Here is a 24,570-nt window from a genome sequence, read left to right as displayed (position 1 = left end):
GCGGGCACGTGCCCGCGACCCACGGCTGGGTACTAGTACAGGACGTACCTGTATGTGGATGTGCCCAGCTGTGCCATTCTGCCGACGTATATGTGCAGGAGGCGGTCCTTAAGTGGTTAAGAAATGAAAGTACTCCAAAAGCAGTATCCACCTCATAACGCAAGCATCTTAATGCTCCTCCAGCATGGTAAAGAGGGGGATACCAGTTGTCCCAGACCTAGCTGCCTGAAAACTATACTATGGCCCAGATTCACATACCTTGCCGCATATTTATGCCGGCGTAGCGTATCGAATATACGCTACGCCGACGCAGCGCACAGAGGCAAGCACAGTATTCACAAAGCACTCGCCCCCAAATCTACGCTGGGTTTCCTCGGCGTAAGCCAGCGTAGGTGGAAGTGGGCGTGAGCCATGCTAATGAGGCGTGACCCCATGTAAATGATGGACTGTGCGTTATAAAGATACGAATAACGTATGGCGCATGCCGTGAACGTAACCTACTCCCAGCCCTATTCACGTACTACGTAAACTACGTAAAATATGACGGCTCTGTTCCCTGGTCCATACCTTTGCATGAGTTGTGCCTCCTATATGTGGAATAACTTTACGCCGGACGTACGCCTTACGCAAACCGCGTATAATATGCGCCGGGCACAACTACGCTCGTGAATCGGCGTATCTCCCTCATTTGCATATGTGCATAGAAAATCAATGAGAGCGCCCCTTGCGGCCAGCATAAATATGCGCCCACGATACGCCGGCGTAGGAAAGTTACGTCGGTTGTATGCAGCCTATTTTCAGGCGTATCTCAGATTGTGGGCACGGCGCACAGATACGACAGCGCATAGATAGACTTACAAGGCGTATCTCGAGATACGTTGGCGTAAGTGCTTTGTGAATTTGGGCCTATATGTTTCATCAAGTTTTTTTCTTATGTCTTTATGAAATAAAATGTAAAATGTGTATATTACTGTATAAATAAAATTAGTTTTTTTCTAACTTTGTTTTATGCTGGTACCTCTAAAATTCAACCTTATGTTCTTCGAATATTACTCTACAGAATATTTTTCTGTGACAATACAGTGCTATTATGTGTGTAAGGAGAATGTTTGATACACAATGAAGAGATCCCCTGCTAACAGCATGTTAATGTTGAACCACGATAAACCCAGCAACTCATCCCTGGCTATATTGCCAGCCTTCCTTTCAGGTAATAAATCTGAACTGGGCCACTGGCAGACTACTGCACAGCCTCTCGGTTGCATGTCACTATTCGACAGCTTTGCACAGCAGGTGTATTCTTACAGTCTCTGACCACCACCAGAGTAGCTTGCTCAAAAAAACATGCATTCTAATTCTACCATGTAGATGCCCTTTGCTCGGCAATGCATGTCACCTGGGGTTGGGCTCTGCTTTAAATTCCTATTTTTAAATCCTTTTTTATTTTTATGACTGTATAACCATACAGGTACAATATTCTTCATAGTAAATTTTTTTTTAAAAAAATCAAGCTGTATTTTTTTTTATTGAGTTTCTCTGAATAATTTCACTGGTAGTGGCATTAAACTTAGAAACAGGATGAACAATTTTCTGTTGAGACGCTATGCGGTGTTCTTTAAAATAAATAGCAGTGTTCTTTGGCATAAATTGCCTGGTCTTCATTTTAAAGAGAAAACTACATTGCAGGATCGCAAATGTTTCGTTTTGCTGCTACAGTAGTTAAAGAATACCTTGGCATATGCAAACATACATTTTTAGTAATGTATGCAAAAAGCTTCCTTTCATTGTATTTTGAATTACCCTAGTTGATAGTTTTCTTTCACACTTATGCAATTGACAGTTCTCAAAGGCAAACTTGATTTTTCTTTTCCGAGTTTCTGACAGCTTCTTCCTGGAACCCTACAGTTTGATTGCATTAAATCAAGCTCTAATCACTATTTTTCAAAGCAAACTATGACAGCACATAGAATTAGTTTAAATCTCAGGGCATGCTCAGCGGTGCAGAAACGATACACTCATTTTCATGTACATACAGTAGCTGGATTCATCTCAAGAATCCCCAGTGAACTGTTTGGATATTCTTAGCACCATTTTTGTAGTATCTATATACATCTTTACAAATCAAAGTAGCTCACATGTGGTGCTATAAACTCAGAAAGTAAAGAATACTCCATGAACATATTATATAAGTTGACAACTGAACCAGAAGGATTTTCTAACCAAAGACCCACATGCCTAGTACACATGACCGGGATTCCTGACGGGAAAAGGTCCCTTGGAAATGCCAAGGGGAAAACCGAGAACCTGCTCTCTACCCCCCCCCCCCCCCCCCCCCCGTACAGATGATCAGTTGTCCCGCCAGGAAAACTCTTGTGAGTATTTCCTCAGGAATCCTGACCGTGTTTATGCTCCATCTGAGTTTTTCCCCACAGGAAAATGTGTTCTGCTGCACACGGCTGGGATTTCTGGGAAAAAGTCAGTCGGGAATCCCGGCGGGGAAAAAAAGCTGGTTCTCTTTTTTTTGGCCGGCGGATTTGGCAGTTTTCCCGTCGTAAAAACTGCAAGAGAGCATACACATGGCAGGGATTCCCGGTCAAAAGCTCTCCTCGCAGTTTTCCCGTCGGAAAACCTCGTCGTGTGTACGGGGCAACAATTTATGCTATGTCAGAAGTAGGCACAGAACACCTCAACTGTCTTCATTTTCAAATAATTGTGGAAATATGAATTTTTACATTGCGCATAAAAGCTGATAACTTATTAAAACAGCAGCAGAAGGAAAAAAAACCTTGCCTGTCACATGCGTTTTGTGATGTCAGTATCCCAGGGATGCTTGGGCGGGTACCTAGGCAAAAAAGCTGGAAATTCTGGACAAAAATACTTTCCTAATATTATTCTATGTGAAGGTTCAATGTTAGATCAAATCTGGTTAATTTCAAGGTTGATAGACTGTAGGGAATTCAGTAAGGAGGCTGTCCAGCATCTCAGGTGGCTCAGCAAGAAGATTTACAGCCAGATGCAGCAGAGGTCCTGGGTTCAGATCCTTATCTTTGAAAATCCTAGAGTAGCATCACAAGCATATTTCCACTGGGCCAGATTCACATACATTTAGTTAGGCGGAGCGTATCAGAGATACACTACGCCGCCGTACCTTACCTGGAGTATATTCGAATCCTCAGCGAGTTCGCGCCGTAAGTTACGGCGGCGTAGTGTATTTCTGGCGGCGGATTTCAAATTGGGTGGGTTGGGGGCGGGTTCCATTTAAATGAAGCGCGTCCCCGCGCCGAATGAACTGCGCATGCGTCGTCCAGAAATTTCCCGCCGTGCTTTGCGCGCAACGACGTAATTTTTTTAACTTAGACGTGAGTTACGTCCATCCCTATGCACGGATGACTTACGCAAAAAAAAAAAATCAAATTTTGACGCGGGAACGACGCCCATACTTAACATGGCAATTCTATCTATACACTGCAAAATACCAGCTTTAACTATACGCTGGAAAAAGCCGACTACAGACGACGTTAGAAAATGCGACGGCCACGCATATGTTCGTGGATCGTCGTAAATCGCTAATTGCATACCCGACGCAGAAAACGACATGAACGCCACCCAACGGACGCCGAAGTATTGCATCTTAGATCCGAAGGCGTACGAAGACGTACACCTGTCGGATCTAACCCAGAAGCCGTCATATCTTGTTTTGAGGATTCAAAACAACGATACGACGCGGGAAATTTGAAAGTACGCCGTCGTATCAGTAGATACGCCGGCGTACTTGCTCTGTGAATCTGGCCCACTGTCTTCAAAAGATTTATGACTTGATTTTACATCAAACGGGGGAAATGTGAATTTGAATGGAACCTGATAAGATCAAAGCAGTAGTGGATTGGCCTGCCCCTAGAAATGTGAAGGTAGTAAAAATATTTGTTGGATTTGCCAACTACTACAAAAATTCATAAGGGACTTTTCAAGAGTAATAACACCAATTATGTAGCTAGCAAGGAAAGGGATGCCCTTTGTGTGGTCACCAGAGGCACAATCTGCCTTTAGAAAATGAAAGACGCTTTTTAATTCTGCACCAATATTGGTACATCCTGATCCTAAACTATCTTCTATCATGGAAGTGGATGCTTCAGATTCTGCGGTGGGAGATATCCTTACTCAACGAAGAGGATGAAAGATGCAGCCTTTTCCATGCGTGTATTTTTCTTGCCTAATGCCTTCAGCTGAAAAGAATTATGACATTGGGGATAAGGAAATGCTAGAAAATAAGGGAGCTTTTTCTGAATGGAGGAGGCATCTGCTGGAAAGGGCTAATCATCCTGTAACTGTTCTCACTGATCATAAAAACCTAGAAATCATTTCTTCATTTGCCCCTGTGCCCCTGGAAGAGTCGAGGAAGTGTGCAATGAGCGGAGCTATAGCAGTGACGTTTTCACTCCCAGAGCGAAGAACTGCCTTGTTGCTTTTGCTTCTTGTGAGTACATTTATTTTTTAAGCAATACATGTGAGTATTTTGGTACTACAATGTGGAGTTTCCCCTTGGTTTTTCTCTAATGTTTACCATTGTGGGATTGGCGGTTATGCAATTTACCTTTGGAGATGCAATATCACCTGAGTAGATGGAGATCCTTCATTGGTTGCACTTAGCGCATTCAGACCTACTTGTCATTGGGGTCTGATATTGTGTTACACTGCTTTGTTACACGTGTGTGGTGAAAGAGGGAAACACATTTGATGTGAAGATCACTGCCTGCACCTGTGAAGTGGACTTTATTTCATTTGTTTGAACACTTATTTTACATTTCTAGAAATAGCGTTTTTTCTTGTCATCTATTATTTAGATTGCACAATATTATGTAGCACTACTCCTGAAGAAGCTGCTGGTTTGTTTTGGGTGGCATGTTACCTCATTGCTCCTCTGCTGTCTAAGGGTGTATGGTGAATGTAGCAGTAATGGAATGTCCACGACAGGTGTCTTTTTCTGTGCTCTTTATTACCCAGCCGGGAAAAAAACAATATAACTTTGTGGTGATAGAAGTGTTGAAGTAGAAGGAGAAATAGCAGATTCAGGGGTATCAAAAGGGAAACAGTTCTGCTTCCAATAGCACTTAGTCTTCTTCGCCACTCCAGTCGGAGCGGGTATAGCGTACCTGGACAGGCCTCTCTCACTGACCTGGCAGCCAGCGTATCACTCAGAACTTAGAGGAAAAGTCTCTGCCACAGACCCTCCTTAGGATTGAGGTAGCGGAGGTAATTCTCTTTAAAAAACTTTGGCCTGCACGTTTAATCTGAACACCAACACATCTGGAAAATCTACCAACAAAGGTTTCAGGCCAAGAATTTCTTCCCTGTATCCTGGGGTTATCACTTTCACCAACCCCCAACCCTCTGAATGAATTCCTAACAGTAGCCCACAGACACATTCAGGACATGACATCCCTGGCTCATGTGATTAAAAGATGAGACCTCAGAACAACGTCACAGGATTTTCCCTGCACACCTTTGTGCACACCTGTGCAGTAGTACCTGATACCCTGAGCTGTGCGCACCTTCTCAGGTATACCTTACAACAACCCTGAGAGAAGTTTGACCACGTTATCACAGCCAGTTATCGCATCTGTGACTCTATTCCTTTCTGCCTGTCTCATCCAAACATCAGAGGCCAGCACATATAACAAAACACCAAGATATGTGACAACCGCAGTGAAATATAGGATTATTAGTCCTCACGGGATCCCCACGCAACTATGCGTTCTCCTGACGCCCCCTCCTGGTCATCCGTGCTTCACAGCACAATTATTTATTCCCCCAGGAGGAGTTTGACCACGTCAATTCTCATCCGTGATTATATAATTAATCCCCTTACAGCCGTCACAAGCTTGACAGAACAAAACAAAAACAACAGGAAACAAAATACAGGCTGCAGATACCAATGCAGGTTCTTATAAATGACCCTCGGGCAAGCTATATTATCTGCCTGCTTTGCTGATCGAGGGCAAGCCGACACGGGAACAGGAACTAACCAACCACGGGCGGGATGAACAGTAGACAAAATTAAAAGTGTCTTACCGTTCTCAGAGGTGATCAGTCTCTGCACCCGTCCGCATTGGTCTCCGTCCCAGTCCCCTCTCGATCGGCTTGGGCCCGAATCAGGAAGCCCGAAGGCCCACGATGGGCGTCAATTGTCTTGGACCCGAGCCAAATGCACGGAGTGTCTGATATCTGCTTCCTGAGCCAAATTAGATAAGAAGCGTTTGTACAAACTAAAGAACTAAAGTAAATAATCTACACTCAGACTTGTGTCTCAGGGTGAAGACCGTTACTTCTGCTTTTTTATTGCAAGCCGTGTCTTTTTATATGGTTTACAAGTGCATTCAAGAGCGCATGACCGAACACACGATCATGCTCATTAATATTCATTAATATTCAACATTCTCATTAATATGTAATATTATTCTTGTGACGTCCTGGCGTCTGGCATCTGTCTGGTTCTGTGGTTCTTAGGGACTTTCCGCTGTCCTAAAATAGTTGTTTTTTGCAGACTGAGTTCCTGTTCTGATAAACCATGTGATGCATCTCTGAAATACAACATTATATTAGCAAAGGGGTAAATTATGCATTACGATTATATGTGATTATTCCTATAGCAATCAATAACCTATTTGCATACGTTATATATATATATGATCATATGTGATATAAAGCATGTGTTTGTGCATTGAAATAGGCATTTCATTATCTTAGTTTGACTATTTTTATCACATCCACTACAGCACCCCCCTTGAAATGTCTATTTTAATCTATTTTAATCTGTCCCTGTTTTAATCTAAGTTTCCCCACCCCAAGGCGCGCGGAGTCTAAGGTCCAGCAGGTTTTCCCCAGAGCCTCTAGTGGTGAGGATGGCTTTCGCTGCAGCTGGACCCAGGTCGCGGCCTCAAGGCTCCTACCCTATCTGTCCCTTTCATCCTGCCTATTCATGATGTGAGACTGGGAATGTCTGTAGTGGAATGTGCGGTTCTTCGTACTCATCTTCCTCGAGCCCTATGTCTTGGTTCACGAACGTAGGGATTCCTTGTTCTACTGCTTTCTCTATACATTTCTTTAAACAAGGGAGTATGCAACAAATTATCAGAGCGAGGAGAAATAGAAAGATTAGTATGGTTACTCCTATTTGGGTTAAAATTCTCTGCCACCCGTTCATCCAACTGAAGTATTGGTCCCATGGATCTGTGATGCCTGAATTTTTCTTTAGTTCAACTGACAGATTCTTCAACTTTTTAAGGGCTACAGTGACTTGGCCATTCGGGCCGGTGTTGTCTGGAATATAGGTACAGCAAGTGGTGCTGGTCATCTTGTCTATCACAGTACAAACCCCTCCTTTCTCTGCAAATATCATATCCAGAGCCATCCGGTTCTGGAAAGTCATTTGAGAGTCGGCCTCCAACTGTTCGGCTATTCCCTGGAATGCGTCTCTCGTGTAATTGACAAACCTTTGCTGATTGTAATATATATAATTTAACCAGTCTACATTTTTGCTAACAGTTATTATGGGGATTAGGGCCTCTAAACCTGCTTTTACCTGGTCTCGGGCCTTGAATTCATCAGGGACCCCCCTCGGAACTCCAATGGCATCTAAATACACATGAGGGTCAAAACTTCCCGGAAGGGCTTCCCTTTTTGTCCTCTTACCCTGTGTGTTGTGAATACCTTCCGTTAGGGTTAGGATGTGCAGAGGCATGATGGCCTTTGCAAGGGCACATTCTCCCCTCCATTGTCCTTCAAATCTGGACCTCACTTGCATGTCTCCACATATCCAATACACATCCCCAAGGATTGACTTTGATTCTGTATTAAGTTGGCCGGGACATGACTGTAAGAAGCACAGTAACCTTTGGAGAAGTTACCTAGGTTTTTACCCCTCCCTTCATGGTGAGCATAACAAGTGTAGTTTCCAGGGTATAAGGTGATAGCTATCTTAGGTATTGAAGCACTGGTGTCTATGGGATATTCCTTTTTCCATTTCTCACATGTTAATTGGTTGGTGGAAATGTTAGCGTAGAGGCTTAGGAAGCACTCTTCCTCTTTTTTAGGTATAACTAATGGGACTGTACCCAAATGTGGCCTAGCACTACCACAGACATAGCAGTTGGTTTTATTATGTCTGCTGGCGCTATATCTCATCCATTCTAGCCAGAGATTGATTTCTGAAAGGCCGGTCTCAACCTCCATTGTATCCTTGAAGGTAGGATCTGCTATTGCAACCATGTCCTCCAGGGTCTGTACATGGGGCTTTAAGGGGTTTGGTGGGGGCGGCAGGTTCTTGATTGGCTGCCATTCATTGTTGTTGTACATATCTTCTAGACGGAAAGACCCTCTATGACCCCAGTGACCACCTCCGAACCACCACCCCAACACATACTCTCCCTTATCGGATGGGCTCGGATTCCGTATGTTTAGGACAAGTGTCATACTGGGCCCTGGCTTGGTGAGGGTAAGACGGGTTAGCAAGGGCTCCCCCTGGCTGTCTTTACTGTCATAGGCTGGCAGAGGGTTATATCCCCAGGGTGTCCCTGTGTTCCAAGCTGCTGCTCCCCAACTGTCACAATTTTTTCCCCATGACCCTTTAGTGACACATATATATCCCTCTCCGTCACCTTTTTCATACCGTTCTGACCTGCTGTCATGCTCAGGACATGGGAGTATCTTACACGGGTGGAAGTCAAACGTGGCTATATGGGTATCAGATGAATTATACCAAAAAATGACCTTCCCATCTTTCTTAGTAATGGCTGCATGCTGTGCCCCAGTCAACCCACACAGACAAAGGATATATATGATCATGATTTATCTTTATCCGTTTCCTTGGGTATGGTGACCTTCTTGCAGTGGGAGGCGTGTATCCAGGTATTCTTCCCTGCAACTTTCACAGATGTAGCTGTTATTAGGAGGACCTGGAAGGGACCGTCATATCTTGGTTCAAGAGGGTGTTTTCGCACAAATTTCTTCACCAGAACCCAATCACCGGGGACCAGCTTGTGTGTTCCTGTATCTAACTCAGGATCTGGAATGGAAGAGAAAACCTTTGCATGGATTCGGGTTAATTCACGAGACAAAGCAGTCACATAATCAGTTAATACATCGGATTGTAACTGTAACTGTTGTGGATAATAACACCCTAATCTCGGGGCTGAACCAAACAGTATTTCATAAGGTGATAAACCATGGCTCTCTTTAGGAGTGTATCTCACACTGAACAGGGCGATGGGTAGACTGTCTGGCCAGCACATCCCTGTCTCCTGAGACATTTTCAACATTCGGGATTTTATTGTGCCATTCAATCTTTCTACCTTCCCACTGCTCTGAGGGTGATACGGGGTGTGGAAAGCAAGTGTGACCCCTAGGGCTGTCCATATTTCTTTGGTTAACGAGGCCGTGAAAGCCGGCCCCTGATCACTCTCTATGACCTCTGGGACACCATATCTGCACACTATTTCCGTTAGAAGCTTCTTGGCTGTGGTCTTCGCTGTCATGTTGGTCACAGGGAACGCTTCGGGCCAGGAACTGAACATATCAACGATTACTAGAGCGTATTCATACCGGCCACTCTTCGGCATCTGAATATGATCAATCTGTATTCGTTGAAAGGGATATTGAGCTTTAGCTAGATGTTTCATGGGTGTCTTTTCCGTTCTGCCTGGGTTGCACTTGGCACAAATGACGCATGACTTACAGAAGTTGTTGGTAAGTGGGGTAATTCCTGGGGCCAGGTAGTATTTATTGATCAAAGCATTCATCAAGGTCTTCGACAGGTGAGAAGCACCATGAGCCCACTGCACCACAGCTGGGAACATGGACCGTGGTAAACATGGTCTCTTATTCACTTCCATGAGTCCATCCTTCAATATGGCTCCCTTCTTCGTCCATGTTCCTTTTTCCTCTTCACTTGCTGCCTCTTGCATTTCCTTCAAGCGTGCCCAATCCACAGGAGGGTTCTGCAAGATCATGGTGGCTTGTACTGTCTCTTGTGTTGGAATGTTTTGGACGTCCACTCTGCGTACAACTTCTCGCACACCTTTCGCGGCATGTTTTGCTGCAGTGTCCGCCAAGTGATTACCTTGTGCTTCTTGAGTGTTCAGTCTGCCATGTGCCTTTACCTTGAGAACTGCCACTTGGGTAGGAAGTAGCAGAGCATCAATCAGGTCCCTGACTGCTGCGCTGTGTTTTATAGGTGTACCCACTGCTGTCAGAAAACCCCTATTCTTCCACAGGACACCATAGTCACAGGCCACTCCAAGAGCGTATCTTGAGTCCGTATAAATGTTAGCCTTCTTCCCTTCCGCCAGCTTGCATGCCATGATTAGGGCCTGAAGTTCTGCTTCTTGTGCGGACTTAGAGGGGGGCAATGCAGAGGCATGGAGGATTGTGTCTCTGGTAGTGACAGCATATCCGGTGTGGTACCTCCCTTCATGATCTGCATATCTTGATCCATCAACATAGATAGTCAGGTCAGGGTCGTCCAGAGGCACTCTGCTAACTGTTGGCAGGTGTGTAGTTTCCATCTTCATGATTTCAAGACAGTCGTGAGAGATATCGTGAGGGTCGTTTCCCCCCTCGAAAAGCGGGAGCAGAGTGGACGGGTTGAGGGTGTTACATCTGAGGAGGGATATATTGTCCGGGAGGAGCAAAGTGCATTGTAGTCTGAGATGTCTTGCTGCTGACATATGTTTTGGTTGTACTTGGTTTAGCACGGCTGATATGTCATGCGGAGCTAGAAGGATGAGGAAGTGGCCCAGCACGAGATCTGCAGTTTTGTCCAGAAGGGCTTGGGCTGCGAAAACAGCTCTGAGGCAGGAGGGTGCCCCCCTAGCTACTGGATCCAATCGACAGGAATAGTACCCGATAGGTCTAAGTCTGTTGTCACAAGATTGGGCCAGTACTCCTGTGGCGTGTCCTTCTCTCTCTGAGACAAATAGCTTGAAGCTCTTTTCATAGTCTGGTATGCCAAGGGCAGGGGCCGACGACAGGATCTGTTTCAGAATTTCAAAGTTTGTAAGGGCCTCTGGTGGCAGAGTGAAAGGATCAGTCTTTAGAGCATCATAGAGTGGTTGCATTAGCAGAGATGCTTCTGGAATCCATGAACGACAATAAGATATTAGGCCCAGAAAAGCATGGAGAGACTTGTGGCCAACTGGCACCGGAATTGCTTTGATCACAGCTATTCGTTCTTGAGTAAGATGTCTTACGCCTTGTGAGATACAATGTCCAAGGAAGACCACTGTTTGCTTGCACCACTGGATCTTCTGTTTTGATGCTTTACAGCCTTGTTCAGCCAGGTAACAAAGAAGGTCTTCAGAGTGGGTGGCAGCCTCATTTTGGGTATCTGCGCAAAGCAAGAGGTCATCCACATATTCGAGAAGCACAACGTCTGGGTGGAGTTTGATCCACGTGTCCAGAATGAATTTCATTGCCTTGGAGAATTGGGACGGGGAGTTCTGGGCACCTTGCGGCATTACAGTCCAGGTGTAGCTTTTCCTTTCGTGGATGAAACTGAATAAGAATTGACAACGCGGGTCTAGGGGGACACTGAAGTAGGCGTTCGCTAAGTCCACCACAGTAAAGTACTTGGCCGTGGGTGGTATTCCTGCCAGCAAGGTGTGTGGGTTGGGTACGATGGGTGTCTCCAGTATGGTGGCTTCATTCACTGCTCGCAGGTCCTGCACCATGCGATATTTCACAGGTTCTCCTTTTGGGGTTTTCTTCTTGACTGGGAAGAGTGGGGTGTTGCAGGGGCTTGTGCAGGGTATAAGAGCCCCATTCTGGAGGAGGGCCTCTATCTGGCGAGTGATTGCTGCTGACACGGAGGGCTTGAGGGGGTATTGGGGTTTTCTGGGGAAAGGGGCACCAGGCTTCATTCTGACCATGACAGGCGGGACTTTTAGCTGACCGATGTCTTCTGGGCCTGTAGACCACAGGCAGGAAGGTATTCGGGTTAAAACCTCTTCCGGAATTCCAGTCTTGTCTTCTACGTTTAGGGACAGCAAGAGCGGAATGGAGCATAATGCTGACGTGTCTTCATCAGTCAGTGGTGAGGTTACTCGGATACCACCATCAGGTTGGAAGGAGATTGAGGCCTGGAGTCTGGATAAGACGTCAGCCCCTAGTAAGTTCAAGGGACAGGTGTCGGAAACCACAAATCTTGTTAGCAGGTCAGGGATGTTGCCAACTTGTAGGGGGCGGGTTAGAGGACTTTTTCGGGGTGTTCCATCCACTCCAACGCATGTGATGTCATTGTCAGATAGGAAGGAGATATCGGGTAATTCTTTCGTTCGAATAACAGACCGGGCAGCACCTGTGTCGCAAATGAACTGAGTGGGCCGGCCCTCGATGCTGAGTGTTATCTTGGCTAGAGGTCCCCCTGAATCTTTGTGTGTTGCGATCATGGTTGGAGTGTATGACACAGGCTTGCCGAATTCCTATGGATCCATATGGCCAAACAGAGGAGGAGGAGGCCAATCATTGGGTGCTGAGTTGGGATTCCCCTGGACGTTTTGTCCTTGGTGTTGAGCATCTCCTCTTCTTTGGTCCCCATGATCGGGCTGTCTTCGATCGGATCTCCACGGGCTTCGGCATTGTCTTCGAAAATGTCCGGGCTTCCCACAGTTGTAACAGCAGGCTCGCGGGTTTTGTGTTTGTGGTGGCGGGTATGGTGTGTCAGAAGTCAACATGAGAGGGACTGCCTTCCTATTACCCTGTGAGGACTCTATGCCCTTTGCTACCAGTAGTAGAGTGTCAAGAGGTAACACTCTGTACTCTGGCCGAGATAGTAGCAGGCCTTTCCGGATTGTGTCCCTGAGGCCTGTTACAAATGCAGAGGATAGCATCTGCGTATGTGCCTTGTTTTGTGTGCTGAATCCCAAATCGGTGAACACCTGTAACATCCTAGTATGGAATTTCTCAACTGATTCAGCCTTATCTTGTGTAATGTCTTGGATGTTTGTTGCTTGGTCTGCCAGGCGGTCACGTGCCCACTGTTGTAACTGCGTCACAAACTCACATCCCGAACCATATGTATTGTCAGGGATGCCACTGTCCACCTTGAAACACCTTAGCATTACTGGCCAGTAAGCATCCCCTGCTTTGATTTCACAGAGACTTACCAGGTCCCGCCAGGCACAGGAGTATGCCTTCTGGATCTGGGCAACTCTTCTGTAAAATGGCATGGGCTGTTTTTCAGGATCTGGTAGACTGGTTACAAGGGATGATGCTTGTTGAGGGCTAAAGGTCACATACATCAGGGGTGCGCCTAGTGGTGCAGGTGGCATTTCCCCCCTTGGTATGTGAGGTTGTGACCCACTGGGTGGAAGTCTCCAGTAATTTCCCTGTTGTGGTGGTTGGAGAGGTAGTCCCCTGTTTTGTGGGGGGGGGCCATACTGTATGGTGTCATGTGAATCACCTGTGGGTCCTCCTGAGACATTCGCCGTGTCCTCAGAGAACGGTTGTGAATGAGGAGGGGAATACAATGGGAGTGAGAACCTAGCACCAACCCTGGTTGTTTGCGCTGCTCCCCACAGGCCTGCGGATGTAGGCCGTGCTGCTGTGGAAGTGGGATGGGGATGTGAGGATGTCACTCGGTCAGATTCCATACAGAATTCATGCAGCGCCCTGTGAGGTGACTGAAGGGGGGGATGTACTGGTTCATGGCCCTGGTATGGAAGTGTAGTTGTCCTGGTGTTCACATCCGACAGGCCTCCAGACACTATAATCTGAGCTGGGCCCTGGTCTTCATGACTGGCTGAACTGGGAGTGGTACCAGTTGGAGCGACGCCCCCCTTGGTCACTGACACTTCTTGGTGCTCAGGTGAGTGGCAGTGACTATCAATGCTTTCCTCTGCCTCATCCTCATCATCTTCTAACATCATTAACCAGTTCCCGACCACCGCATGTACATATACGTCCACAATATGGCACGTACAGGCACATGGGCGTATAGGTACGTCCTCGCCTATTAGCGGGTGGGGGGTCCGATCGGGACCCCCCCCGCTACATGCGGCGGTCGGGTCCGCTCGGGGAGCGATCCGGGACCACGGCGCGGCTATTGGTTTATAGCCGCTCCGTCGCGATCGCTCCCCGGAGCTGAAGAACGGGGAGAGCCGTGTGTAAACACGGCTTCCCCGTCCTTCACTGTGGCGGCGCATCGATCGCGTCATTCCCTTTATAGGGAAGACACGATCGATGACGTCATTCCTACAGCCACACCCCCAAACAGTTGTAAACACATACTAGGTGCACCCTAACTCCTACAGCGCCACCTGTGGTTAACTCCCAAACTGCAACTGTCATTTTCACAATAAAGAATGCAATTTAAATGCATTTTTTGCTGTGAAAATGACAATGGTCCCAAAAATGTGTCAAAATTGTCCGAAGTGTCCGCCATAATGTCGCAGTCACGAAAAAAATTGCTGATCGCCGCCAATAGTAGTAAAAAAAAAATAAAAAATAAAAATGCAATAAAACTATCCCCTATTTTGTAAACACTATAAATTTTGCGCAAACCAATCGATAAACGCTTATTGCGATTTTTTTTACTAAAAATAGGTAGAAGAATACGTATCGGCCTAAACTGAGGAAAAAAAATGTTTTTATATATGTTTTTGGGGGATATTTATTACAGCAAAAAGTAAAAAATATTGCTTTTTTTTCAAAATTGTCGCTCTATTTTTGTTTATAGCGCAAAAACTAAAAACCGCAGATGTGATCAAATACCACCAAAAGAAAGCTCTATTTGTGGGGAAAAAAGGACGCCAATTTTGTTTGGGAGCCACGTCGCACGACCGCGCAATTGTCTGTTAAAGCGACGCAGTCCCGAACTGTAAAAACACCTTGGGTCTTTAGGCTGCATATTGGTCCGGGGCTTAAGTGGTTAATGGGTTAACACCTTCCTTGTAATATGCTCCGGTCTGATCTAACACTGGGCATATAGGTATGGGTGTACCAATATGGCCGTCACAGGAAGCAGTCATAGGGAGTCTTCCTGTGTCACCAGTGTTGGGTGTTGCAAGATGGCCACTGCCCTTGGGAGGTGCCATGGGTGCTGAAGGAGGTGGTACATTGGGACGGTGTCTGGTGGGAGGATCAAGTGAGGGGGCGGTTGCTGAGGGGCAGGGTTCCCTGTCCTGTGCTCGGACGCCATTATAGGGTGGTGGCCGTCCAGACTCAAATGTACATTCTGGTTTATGATACACATATACAATATATCCATGTTGATTTGTCTCTTGCTCTGACCACCCCTCTACTTGGACAGCTTGCGATACTCTGTACCAGGCTTCAGCTGTAGCTAATAAGCCATGATCAGACAATAGACCTTTTTTCCGTTTTAACAACACCCGCCATTCTTCTGCCTGCAACCTCCCACCCATGTGCATGTTGATGTCACATACTTTTGCAAGTTCATTTATCCTCTTAACTGCTGTTTTTCCCTCCCTCTCTAAAACCAAGCTGTAAGCTAAGCTGCCTTCCCTCGGCTTTTCTAACTTCTGTCCCATTGCTATTTAATGGAGGGATACACGTTCAATACACGTTCAGATCTCTGGATTTTGTATTACAAGGCTGTCTAGGACACAAGTTTGAAGTTTTGGCTGCGTGCTCTTTTGAGATCTTTCTGCGCTGTCACTTCCTCTTTTTTAAAAGTACACTTTCTCCTTTTTTTTTTTAAATCGAAAGTGTCAGCCTGCTGCAGACAGACGAGCTTAAACAATACAGCAGTTAAATACAGTGCGTTCCTTTAAATGTCATTTACGTGTCCCAGAGGCAAACCCAAACTTCTGATTCTGTCCTTTTCACCCTCCTCACACTTTTCTGGCTGTTCTGGCTGGAGTGGACACCTAATAGGTAAGTATCCCCTCTCTCTAGCTTCACCTTCTATTGCTGGTAATGATGCCCCGACTACAATTCTGACTGGGTAGTGCACGTTTAATCTGAACACCAACACATCTGGAAAATCTACCAACAAAGGTTTCAGGTCAAGAATTTCTTCCCTGTATCCTGGGGTTATCACTTTCACCAACCCCCAACCCTCTGAATGAATTCCTAACAGTAGCCCACAGACACATTCAGGACATGACATCCCTGGCTCATGTGATTAAAAGATGAGACCTCAGAACAACGTCACAGGATTTTCCCTGCACACCTTTGTGCACACCTGTGCAGTAGTACCTGATACCCTGAGCTGTGCGCACCTTCTCAGGTATACCTTACAACAACCCTGAGAGAAGTTTGACCACGTTATCACAGCCAGTTATCGCATCTGTGACTCTATTCCTTTCTGCCTGTCTCATCCAAACATCAGAGGCCAGCACATATAACAAAACACCAAGATATGTGACAACCGCAGTGAAATATAGGATTATTAGTCCTCACGGGATCCCCACGCAACTATGCGTTCTCCTGACGCCCCCTCCTGGTCATCCGTGCTTCACAGCACAATTATTTATTCCCCCAGGAGGAGTTTGACCACGTCAATTCTCATCCGTGATTATATAATTAATCCCCTTATTCCCAACAGCCGTCACAAGCTTGACAGAACAAAACAAAAACAACAGGAAACAAAATACAGGCTGCAGATACCAATGCAGGTTCTTATAAATGACCCTCGGGCAAGCTATATTATCTGCCTGCTTTGCTGATCGAGGGCAAGCCGACACGGGAACAGGAACTAACCAACCACGGGCGGGATGAACAGTAGACAAAATTAAAAGTGTCTTACCGTTCTCAGAGGTGATCAGTCTCTGCACCCGTCCGCATTGGTCTCCGTCCCAGTCCCCTCTCGATCGGCTTGGGCCCGAATCAGGAAGCCCGAAGGCCCACGATGGGCGTCAATTGTCTTGGACCCGAGCCAAATGCACGGAGTGTCTGATATCTGCTTCCTGAGCCAAATTAGATAAGAAGCGTTTGTACAAACTAAAGAACTAAAGTAAATAATCTACACTCAGACTTGTGTCTCAGGGTGAAGACCGTTACTTCTGCTTTTTTATTGCAAGCCGTGTCTTTTTATATGGTTTACAAGTGCATTCAAGAGCGCATGACCGAACACACGATCATGCTCATTAATATTCATTAATATTCAACATTCTCATTAATATGTAATATTATTCTTGTGACGTCCTGGCGTCTGGCATCTGTCTGGTTCTGTGGTTCTTAGGGACTTTCCGCTGTCCTAAAATAGTTGTTTTTTGCAGACTGAGTTCCTGTTCTGATAAACCATGTGATGCATCTCTGAAATACAACATTATATTAGCAAAGGGGTAAATTATGCATTACGATTATATGTGATTATTCCTATAGCAATCAATAACCTATTTGCATACGTTATATATATATATGATCATATGTGATATAAAGCATGTGTTTGTGCATTGAAATAGGCATTTCATTATCTTAGTTTGACTATTTTTATCACATCCACTACAGATCTCCTTCAGGTAGTTTACATGTGACCGACTGACAGGTGACCAAAGTCCATCCTTTCAGTATTCGGTTGCCTTGATCCCCGGTGGATTGTCGAGACCCTATTGGATTGCCAGCCTCTCTTGGCTCTCCTCAGATGGACTCCCCACCGAACAGCTATCTCGCTTGGGATCTTCTCAGGATTGGGAACCCAGTCGATTACTGGGGCCCCGCCACAACTTTAAATGTTCCGGATCAACATGGTCCCAGAACCAGGAACACCGTGTGGCACGTGCACCCCGGCCTGGTAGGCCATTTCGCCAGGGCGCCGTGATGCAGTCACCCTAAAGGTGGGTGCCGCACTCGAAGAAGAACCAAGATCAATGGCGTCTGTCTCATAAATACTCTCCCACAGCATGCACAGAGAGGAGAAAGCCTCCTGATAGGCTGCTGGGAAAAAGCACCCAAACCTCGACTCCACTGCTGCCAACTATCGTCCTGGGGTGGGAAAAACACCCCAGGAGCAACAGAATAAGCCCACAGCACAGTCAAGCTGAGACAGGGACCCAATTTGAATAGATTTACTGGATCATAGCTAACTAACTCTCTGATCCCCCTCTAAATTTAACAAAGCACCGGTACTTGGAAGTAACCAGGCGCTACAATTATATACTTGGTTCTTCTAGGGGTCAGTGTCTCTATATTAGTGAGTGATGCTGTCCTTATTATTATGTATAATATATATGTATATATATATATATATATATATATATATATATATATACACACACACAGTATCTCACAATAGTGAGTACACCCCACACATTTCTGTAAATATTATATATATATTTTTTTTAATGTGACAACACTGAAGAAATTACACTTTAAAGTAGTAGTAACTGTAAAGTAGTGAGTTTACAGCTTTTATAACAGTGTAAATTTGCTGTCGGCTCAAAATAACTCAACACACAGCCATTAATGTCTAAACCGCTGGCAACAAGTGAGTACACCACTAAGTGAAAGTGTCAATATTTTGTGTGGCCACCATTATTTTCCCGCACTGCCTTAACCCACTTGGAGTTCAACAGAGCTTCACAGCTTGCCACTGGAGTCATCTTCCACTCCATGAAAACATCACAGAGCTGGTGGATGTTAGAAGATCTTTTAGGATCGAAACATGTAAGCATCACGCTTATCAGCGATGAAGCAGGACTGACCATCACTTCAGCCACCCGATTATATCTTTACTGAGGGCCCTTTCTCCCAACTTGAGTATCTATTTATACTGCAGCATACATCACTGCATGGACATCACTTTGAGACATACAGCAAGTATTTGAAACTGCATGCTGACTTCTTATTGCCTATCTACACTGCCATCTACTGGCATTCAAAGACATTACAAAGGCATCTATTCACCCTGGAACTGAACCGTCTGGTTTTGGTATGCAGTGGACCTGAATTGAGGGCGCACTTCCTATCTTAAAGCTGAAGGAACTTGCAAAAACGCTGGCTTCTGTAACCAGAGGAATTTCTGAAATCTATAGAAACTAATCATTTTCCAAGGGTGGTAAGATCTAAGCAATACGCAGTCTTTGATATTGTGATCTTGTTTTTCAGCTGTACCGAAGTATGGTACATCTTGCTGGTTGCAGCCTCTACAGCAATCCTTGCTTGGTTCAAACAGATCCTACTATATGGTAATCACACCTATCACTGCCAAACTAGCAGTGTTTCCAATGACTCACTTGCTGCTGTCTACCATTTAATTGTAGTTTAATCTACTTCATCTCCATGTGGAATTTGTCCTCTATTAACTGGTGATAGAATTGATTGGAACTGTATCCAGCTTCACAGATTTTTTTGCGGCTATACTATCCTCAATCTAGCCCTGTGATTTATATATTCTTTATCATGCCCCAGTTCTTTGATTCCTGCAGGTATATGTAAGCTGTGTGTATGGTTGTGGTGGCCACTCGTCCTTGTTTAGACTAACGTCTAATTTTACTAGTGCTGTGGAGATATTGGCACTTCTTGTGTTATTAATGTGTTTTTATGTGGATAATTAATAAATTGCAGTCATATTTATCCGTATTCCTTTCTGACCAATTATTTTTCTCTCCCATTTTTTGGTGGATGTTAATGACCTTGTGCTCCTACACCTTCCATTTGAGAGAGAGAAAGAAATTTACCGCTCCAGGTGGATTGTGTAAGGATGATCAGTATGGTCTCAGGCTGGCAATACACAAGGCAACAAATGGAAAAATAAAATATGGACAGCCGCACTCCAAAAAACCTTGATGGTTGTCTTTATTTAAAAAAAGGACAAATGCCTTACAAGTCACAGCATCCTACACGGGAGTAAAACTTCTGATGCGTTTCGCACTATAAATTAGTGCTTAATCATAGCTCATGATTAAGCACTAATTTATAGTGCGAAACACATCAGTGGTTTTACTCCCGTGTAGTGTGCTGTGACTTGTAGTGCATTTTTCCTTTTTTAAATAAAGACAACCATCAAGGTTTTTTGGAGTGCGACTGTCCATATTTTATTTTTCCATTTGTTACCTTCCATTTAAGGATGCCCCACAGATGCTCAATAGGGTTTAGGACTGGAGACATGCTTGGTCAGTCCATCACCTTTACCCTCAGATTCTTTAGCAAGGCAGTGATCGTCTTGGAGATGTGTTTGGGGTCGTTATCATGTTGGAATACTGCCCTGCGGCCAAGTCTCTGAAAGGAGGGGGTCATGCTCTGCTTCAGTATGTCACAGTGCATGTTGGCATTCATGGTTCCCTCAATGAACTGGAGCTCCCCAGTGCCGGCAGCACTCATGCAGCTCCAGACCATGAGACTCCCACCAACATGCTTGACTGTAGGCAAGACACACTTTTCTTTGTACTCCTCACCTGGTTGTTGCCACACATGCTTGACACCATGTGAACCTAATACGTTTATCTTGGTCTCATCAGACCACAGGACATGGTTCCGGTAATTCATGTCCTTAGTCTGCTTGTCTTCAGCAAACTGTTTGTGGGCTTACTTGTGCATCATCTTTAGAAGAGGCTTCCTTCTGGGATGACAGCCATGCAGACCCCTGCCCTAAAGGCCCTCAAAGGCCTTGACAGCCTAGTGCTCCATCCTGCCCTCTGCCAATCCTAGTTGGGGATTGGTCAGTGCTCCCTGAGTCACCCCAGACAGCTCCACCTCTCTTCTCTTCCTCTTTTTCCAGAATCCATCAGAAGGAAGAGGGAGGTGACAGTGAAGTGATTCTGTCTGTGAGTCATAGCTGCTGGTCTGAGTCACTCCAAGCCCACACAGGTCCAAACAGGCCAAGCTTCTAGCTAAGCCTGCCTAAATTTACATGTACTACAACAATCCTCACTTCTAGAACCTACCTAGGTAGAGGGTGCTACATATACAAGTCAGTGGGTGGATAAAGCATGACTTTTAGTTACAGAAAGCCAAAGGTTTTCATTGTGTACTATTACAACCTTCCAGCCACCAGCATCCTAACAACCAATGACATCATTGGTTTATAAGGAGCATGTTGGTTACTTACACAGTATTCTGGTTTGGCCCTCTCCTGAGGAATAAGATAAAAATGTAATACTAGTCAGTACTGGTGTGCAAAGGTATATTTGCTTTGGAAGAATAAATCACCTCCAACATTGGGTGTTCTATGTGTGTGTGTGGATGTTACTGCGTTTTGTAAAACTATTCGTTTTTTTACAGTATAGAATGGGGTGCTTCAAGATTGTGCATACTTTTAAATAGGGTTGTCCCGATACCACTTTTTTAGGACCGAGTACAAGTACCGATACTTTTTTTCAAGTAGTCGCCGATACCGAATACCGATACTTTTTTTAAATGTGTCCCCAAATGCAGCCATGTCCCCCACATATGCAGCCATGTCCCTCTAGCCATGTCCCTCACATATGCAGCCATGTCCCTCACATATGCAGCCATGTCCCTCTAGCCATGTCCCTCACATATGCAGCCATGTCCCTCTAGCCATGTCCCTCACATATGCAGCCATGTCCCTCTAGCCATGTCTCTCACATATGCAGCCATGTCCCTCTAGCCATGTCCCTCACATATGCAGCCATGTCCCTCTAGCCATGTCCCTCACATATGCAGCCATGTCCCTCTAGCCATGTCCCTCACATATGCAGCCATGTCCCTCACATATGCAGCCATGTCCCTCTAGCCATGTCCCTCACATATGCAGCCATGTCCCTCTAGCCATGTCCCTCACATATGCAGCCATGTCCCTCTAGCCATGTCCCTCACATATGCAGCCATGTCCCTCTAGCCATGTCCCTCACATATGCAGCCATGTCCCTCTAGCCATGTCCCTCACATATGCAGCCATGTCCCTCTAGCCATGTCCCTCACATATGCAGCCATGTCCCTCCAGCCATTTCCCCCATACCTTTGCCGCCGCATGGAGAAAATCACAGCATTCATTTGAATAGCTGTTTTGCCCGCGCGTATAGACACTCCCCCTTGCTCGGGATTGGACAGATCACGATCACCCATTCAATCCCGAGCAAGGGGGAGTGTCTATACACGCGGGAACACTACAGCTATTCAAATGAAAGCTGTGATGTTCCCGCACGCCGTTTAACCCATGCGGCGGCTTTCGATGCAGCGGCATCGGCGGGGGGGGGGAAGTATTCTATTTAGGTATCGGGGATATTTGCGCGAGTACAAGTACTCCCGCAAATACTCGGTATCGGTCCCGATACCGATACTGGTATCGGTATCGGGACAACCCTACTTTTAAAGGTTGCCTTAACTGAAAAAAAGGGGATTTTTAATACAGCTTACCTGTAAAATCCTTTTCTTTTCCGTACATCACGGGACACAGAGCGGCATATTCATTACTATGTGGGTTATATGGAGTACCTTCAGGTGATGGACACTGGCAATCTCAAACAGGAATTCCCCTCCCTATATAACCCCCTCCCATAGGAGGAGTACCTCAGTTTTGTAGCAAGCAGTATGCCACCCAAAATGTTCCCCATAAGAGGGGTGGGAGCTCTGTGTCCCGTGATGTACTCCAAGAAAAGGATTTTACAGGTAAGCTGTATTAAAAATCCCCTTTTCTTTTCCGTACATCACGGGACACAGAGCGGCATATTCATTACTATGTGGGATGTCCGAAAGCAATGCTTCCAATGAGGGGAGGGAGACATCTCAGCCAGGAGATTTAATTCAGAAAGTATTCTTTAAATCATAATAAATCCAAATTAAATCCAACAAAAAATAATTATTCTGATTAATTTAATTAATTCATTAACCAATCAAGGGTGCCCCGAGTCTAGAGGATCTCAAATCGCAGCCTGCAGCACTGCCTGTCCAAAGGCTGCATCGGCCCTTCGTCTCACGTCCAATTGGTAAAATTTTGTGAACGTGTGGACCGATGACCAGGTTGCCGCTTTGCAAACCTGAGCCATAGAGATCTGGTGGTGTGCTGCCCAGGAGGCGCTCATGGCCCTAGTAGAATGGGCTTTAACTGATAAAGGAGGGGGCAACCCCTTCAAGCCATAGGCTTGACCGATTACTTGCTTAATCCATCTAGAGATGGTAGCTTTAGCTGCTGCCTGACCTCTTTTAGGCCCTTCCGGCAGAATGAACAATGTATCCGTCTCTCGAATCTCTTCTGTAGCTTTGAGATAGGCCTTCATGGCCCTGACAACATCCAAGGTGTGCAGTAACCCTTCCTTTCTAGAAGAGGGCTTTGGAAAAAAGGATGGTAGGACCAAATCCTGGTTCAAGTGAAAACTGGACACCACCTTGGGCAGAAAAGACGGATGTGGACGGAGAACCACCCTATCCTTATGTAGAATGAGGTAAGGTTCTCTACAAGACAAGGCTGCCAGCTTTGAAACTCTTCTAGCGGAAGCCATAGCGACCAAAAATACCAACTTCCGAGTCAGTAAAACTAACGGAACCTCTGCCAGAGGCTCAAATGGCTGTTTCTGCAGTGCTGACAACACAAGATTCAAATCCCACGGACAAACCGGAGACTTGATGGGGGGATTAATGCGTAAGACCCCCTGTAAAAAGGTTTTAACTAAAGAGTGCGTGGCTAACGGCCTCTGAAACCATACTGATAAGGCAGAAATCTGTCCTTTAATAGTACTTAAGGCCAAACCCTTATCTACCCCTATCTGGAGGAAACGCAATACCCTGTCAATGGTGTATTTGCGTGGAAGCCATCTCTGGGACTCACACCAGCTTACGTAGGCCCTCCAGACCCTGTAATAAATTACTCTGGAGACTGGTTTTCTAGCCTTAATCAGAGTAGAAATAACTTGGCTAGATAGGCCCCTACCCCTGAGGATCAGGGATTCAGCCGCCAAGCCGTCAAATTTAGATGCCGTAAGGCAGGGTGGAGTATCGGGCCTTGAGAGAGTAGGTCTGGCCGAAGCGGAAGGGTCCATGGTTCGCCCACTGACATTCTCACGATCAGTGAGTACCACGACCTCCGGGGCCATGCGGGGGCTATCAGAATGATTGGTTTGTTTTCCACCCTGATCCTGCGCAGCAGGCGGGGCAGCATCTGTAACGGGGGGAAGGCGTACAGCAGATTGAACGGATGCCAAGGGCAAACCAACGCATCGGTTCCACAGGCCAGAGGGTCCCTTGATCGGGACATGAATTTGCTCAGTTTCCTGTTGAACCTTGATGCCATGATGTCCACATCCGGAGATCCCCATTTCTGGCAGATCTCCTGAAAGACCTGGGGATGGAGAGACCACTCCCCTGAAACCAGCTGCTGGCGACTTAAGAAGTCCGCCTGTAAATTGTCCACCCCTGGAATAAAGATCGCCGAGATGCATGGTACATGCAACTCTGCCCACAGGAAAATTAAGCTCACTTCTCTTTGGGCGGCTCGACTTTTCGTGCCCCCCTGGTGATTTATATATGCTACAGCCGTGGCATTGTCGGACTGCACTCTCACTGGAAACCCTAGAAGTTTGGACGTCCAGGCCTTTAAGGCTAAACGGGCCGCCCTGATCTCCAGGACATTGATTGGCAGCCCTCTTTCCGACTCTGTCCAAACTACCTGCTGGACTTGTCCATCCAGGACCGCTCCCCAGCCCTTCAGGCTGGCAT

General features: G+C 46.0%; 1 protein-coding gene across 1 annotated transcript; it reads right to left on the bottom strand.

The window, feature by feature from the left end:
- Positions 1–7,519: 7,519 nt before the first annotated feature.
- On the bottom strand, positions 7,520–16,835 carry LOC120936679. Its single transcript, XM_040349216.1, has 2 exons — positions 16,763–16,835; positions 7,520–9,061 (listed from the first exon to the last, which is right to left on the bottom strand). The coding sequence occupies exon 2, from the start codon at positions 8,839–8,841 to the stop codon at positions 7,792–7,794; it is 1,050 nt and encodes a 349-aa protein (XP_040205150.1). The 5' UTR covers positions 8,842–9,061; positions 16,763–16,835; the 3' UTR covers positions 7,520–7,791.
- Positions 16,836–24,570: the final 7,735 nt, after the last annotated feature.

Source organism: Rana temporaria, chromosome 4 (genome assembly GCF_905171775.1).
Source record: "Rana temporaria chromosome 4, aRanTem1.1, whole genome shotgun sequence".
Lineage (NCBI taxonomy): Eukaryota > Metazoa > Chordata > Amphibia > Anura > Ranidae > Rana > Rana temporaria.
Note: the sequence above shows the minus strand (reverse complement) of the source record. Positions and strands in the feature narration are given on the sequence as shown.

Excerpts from the sequence above, each read along its gene's own strand:
- LOC120936679 (XM_040349216.1), bottom strand. The coding sequence starts at position 8,841 with ATGATCATATATATCCTTTGTCTGTGTGGGTTGACTGGGGCACAGCAT.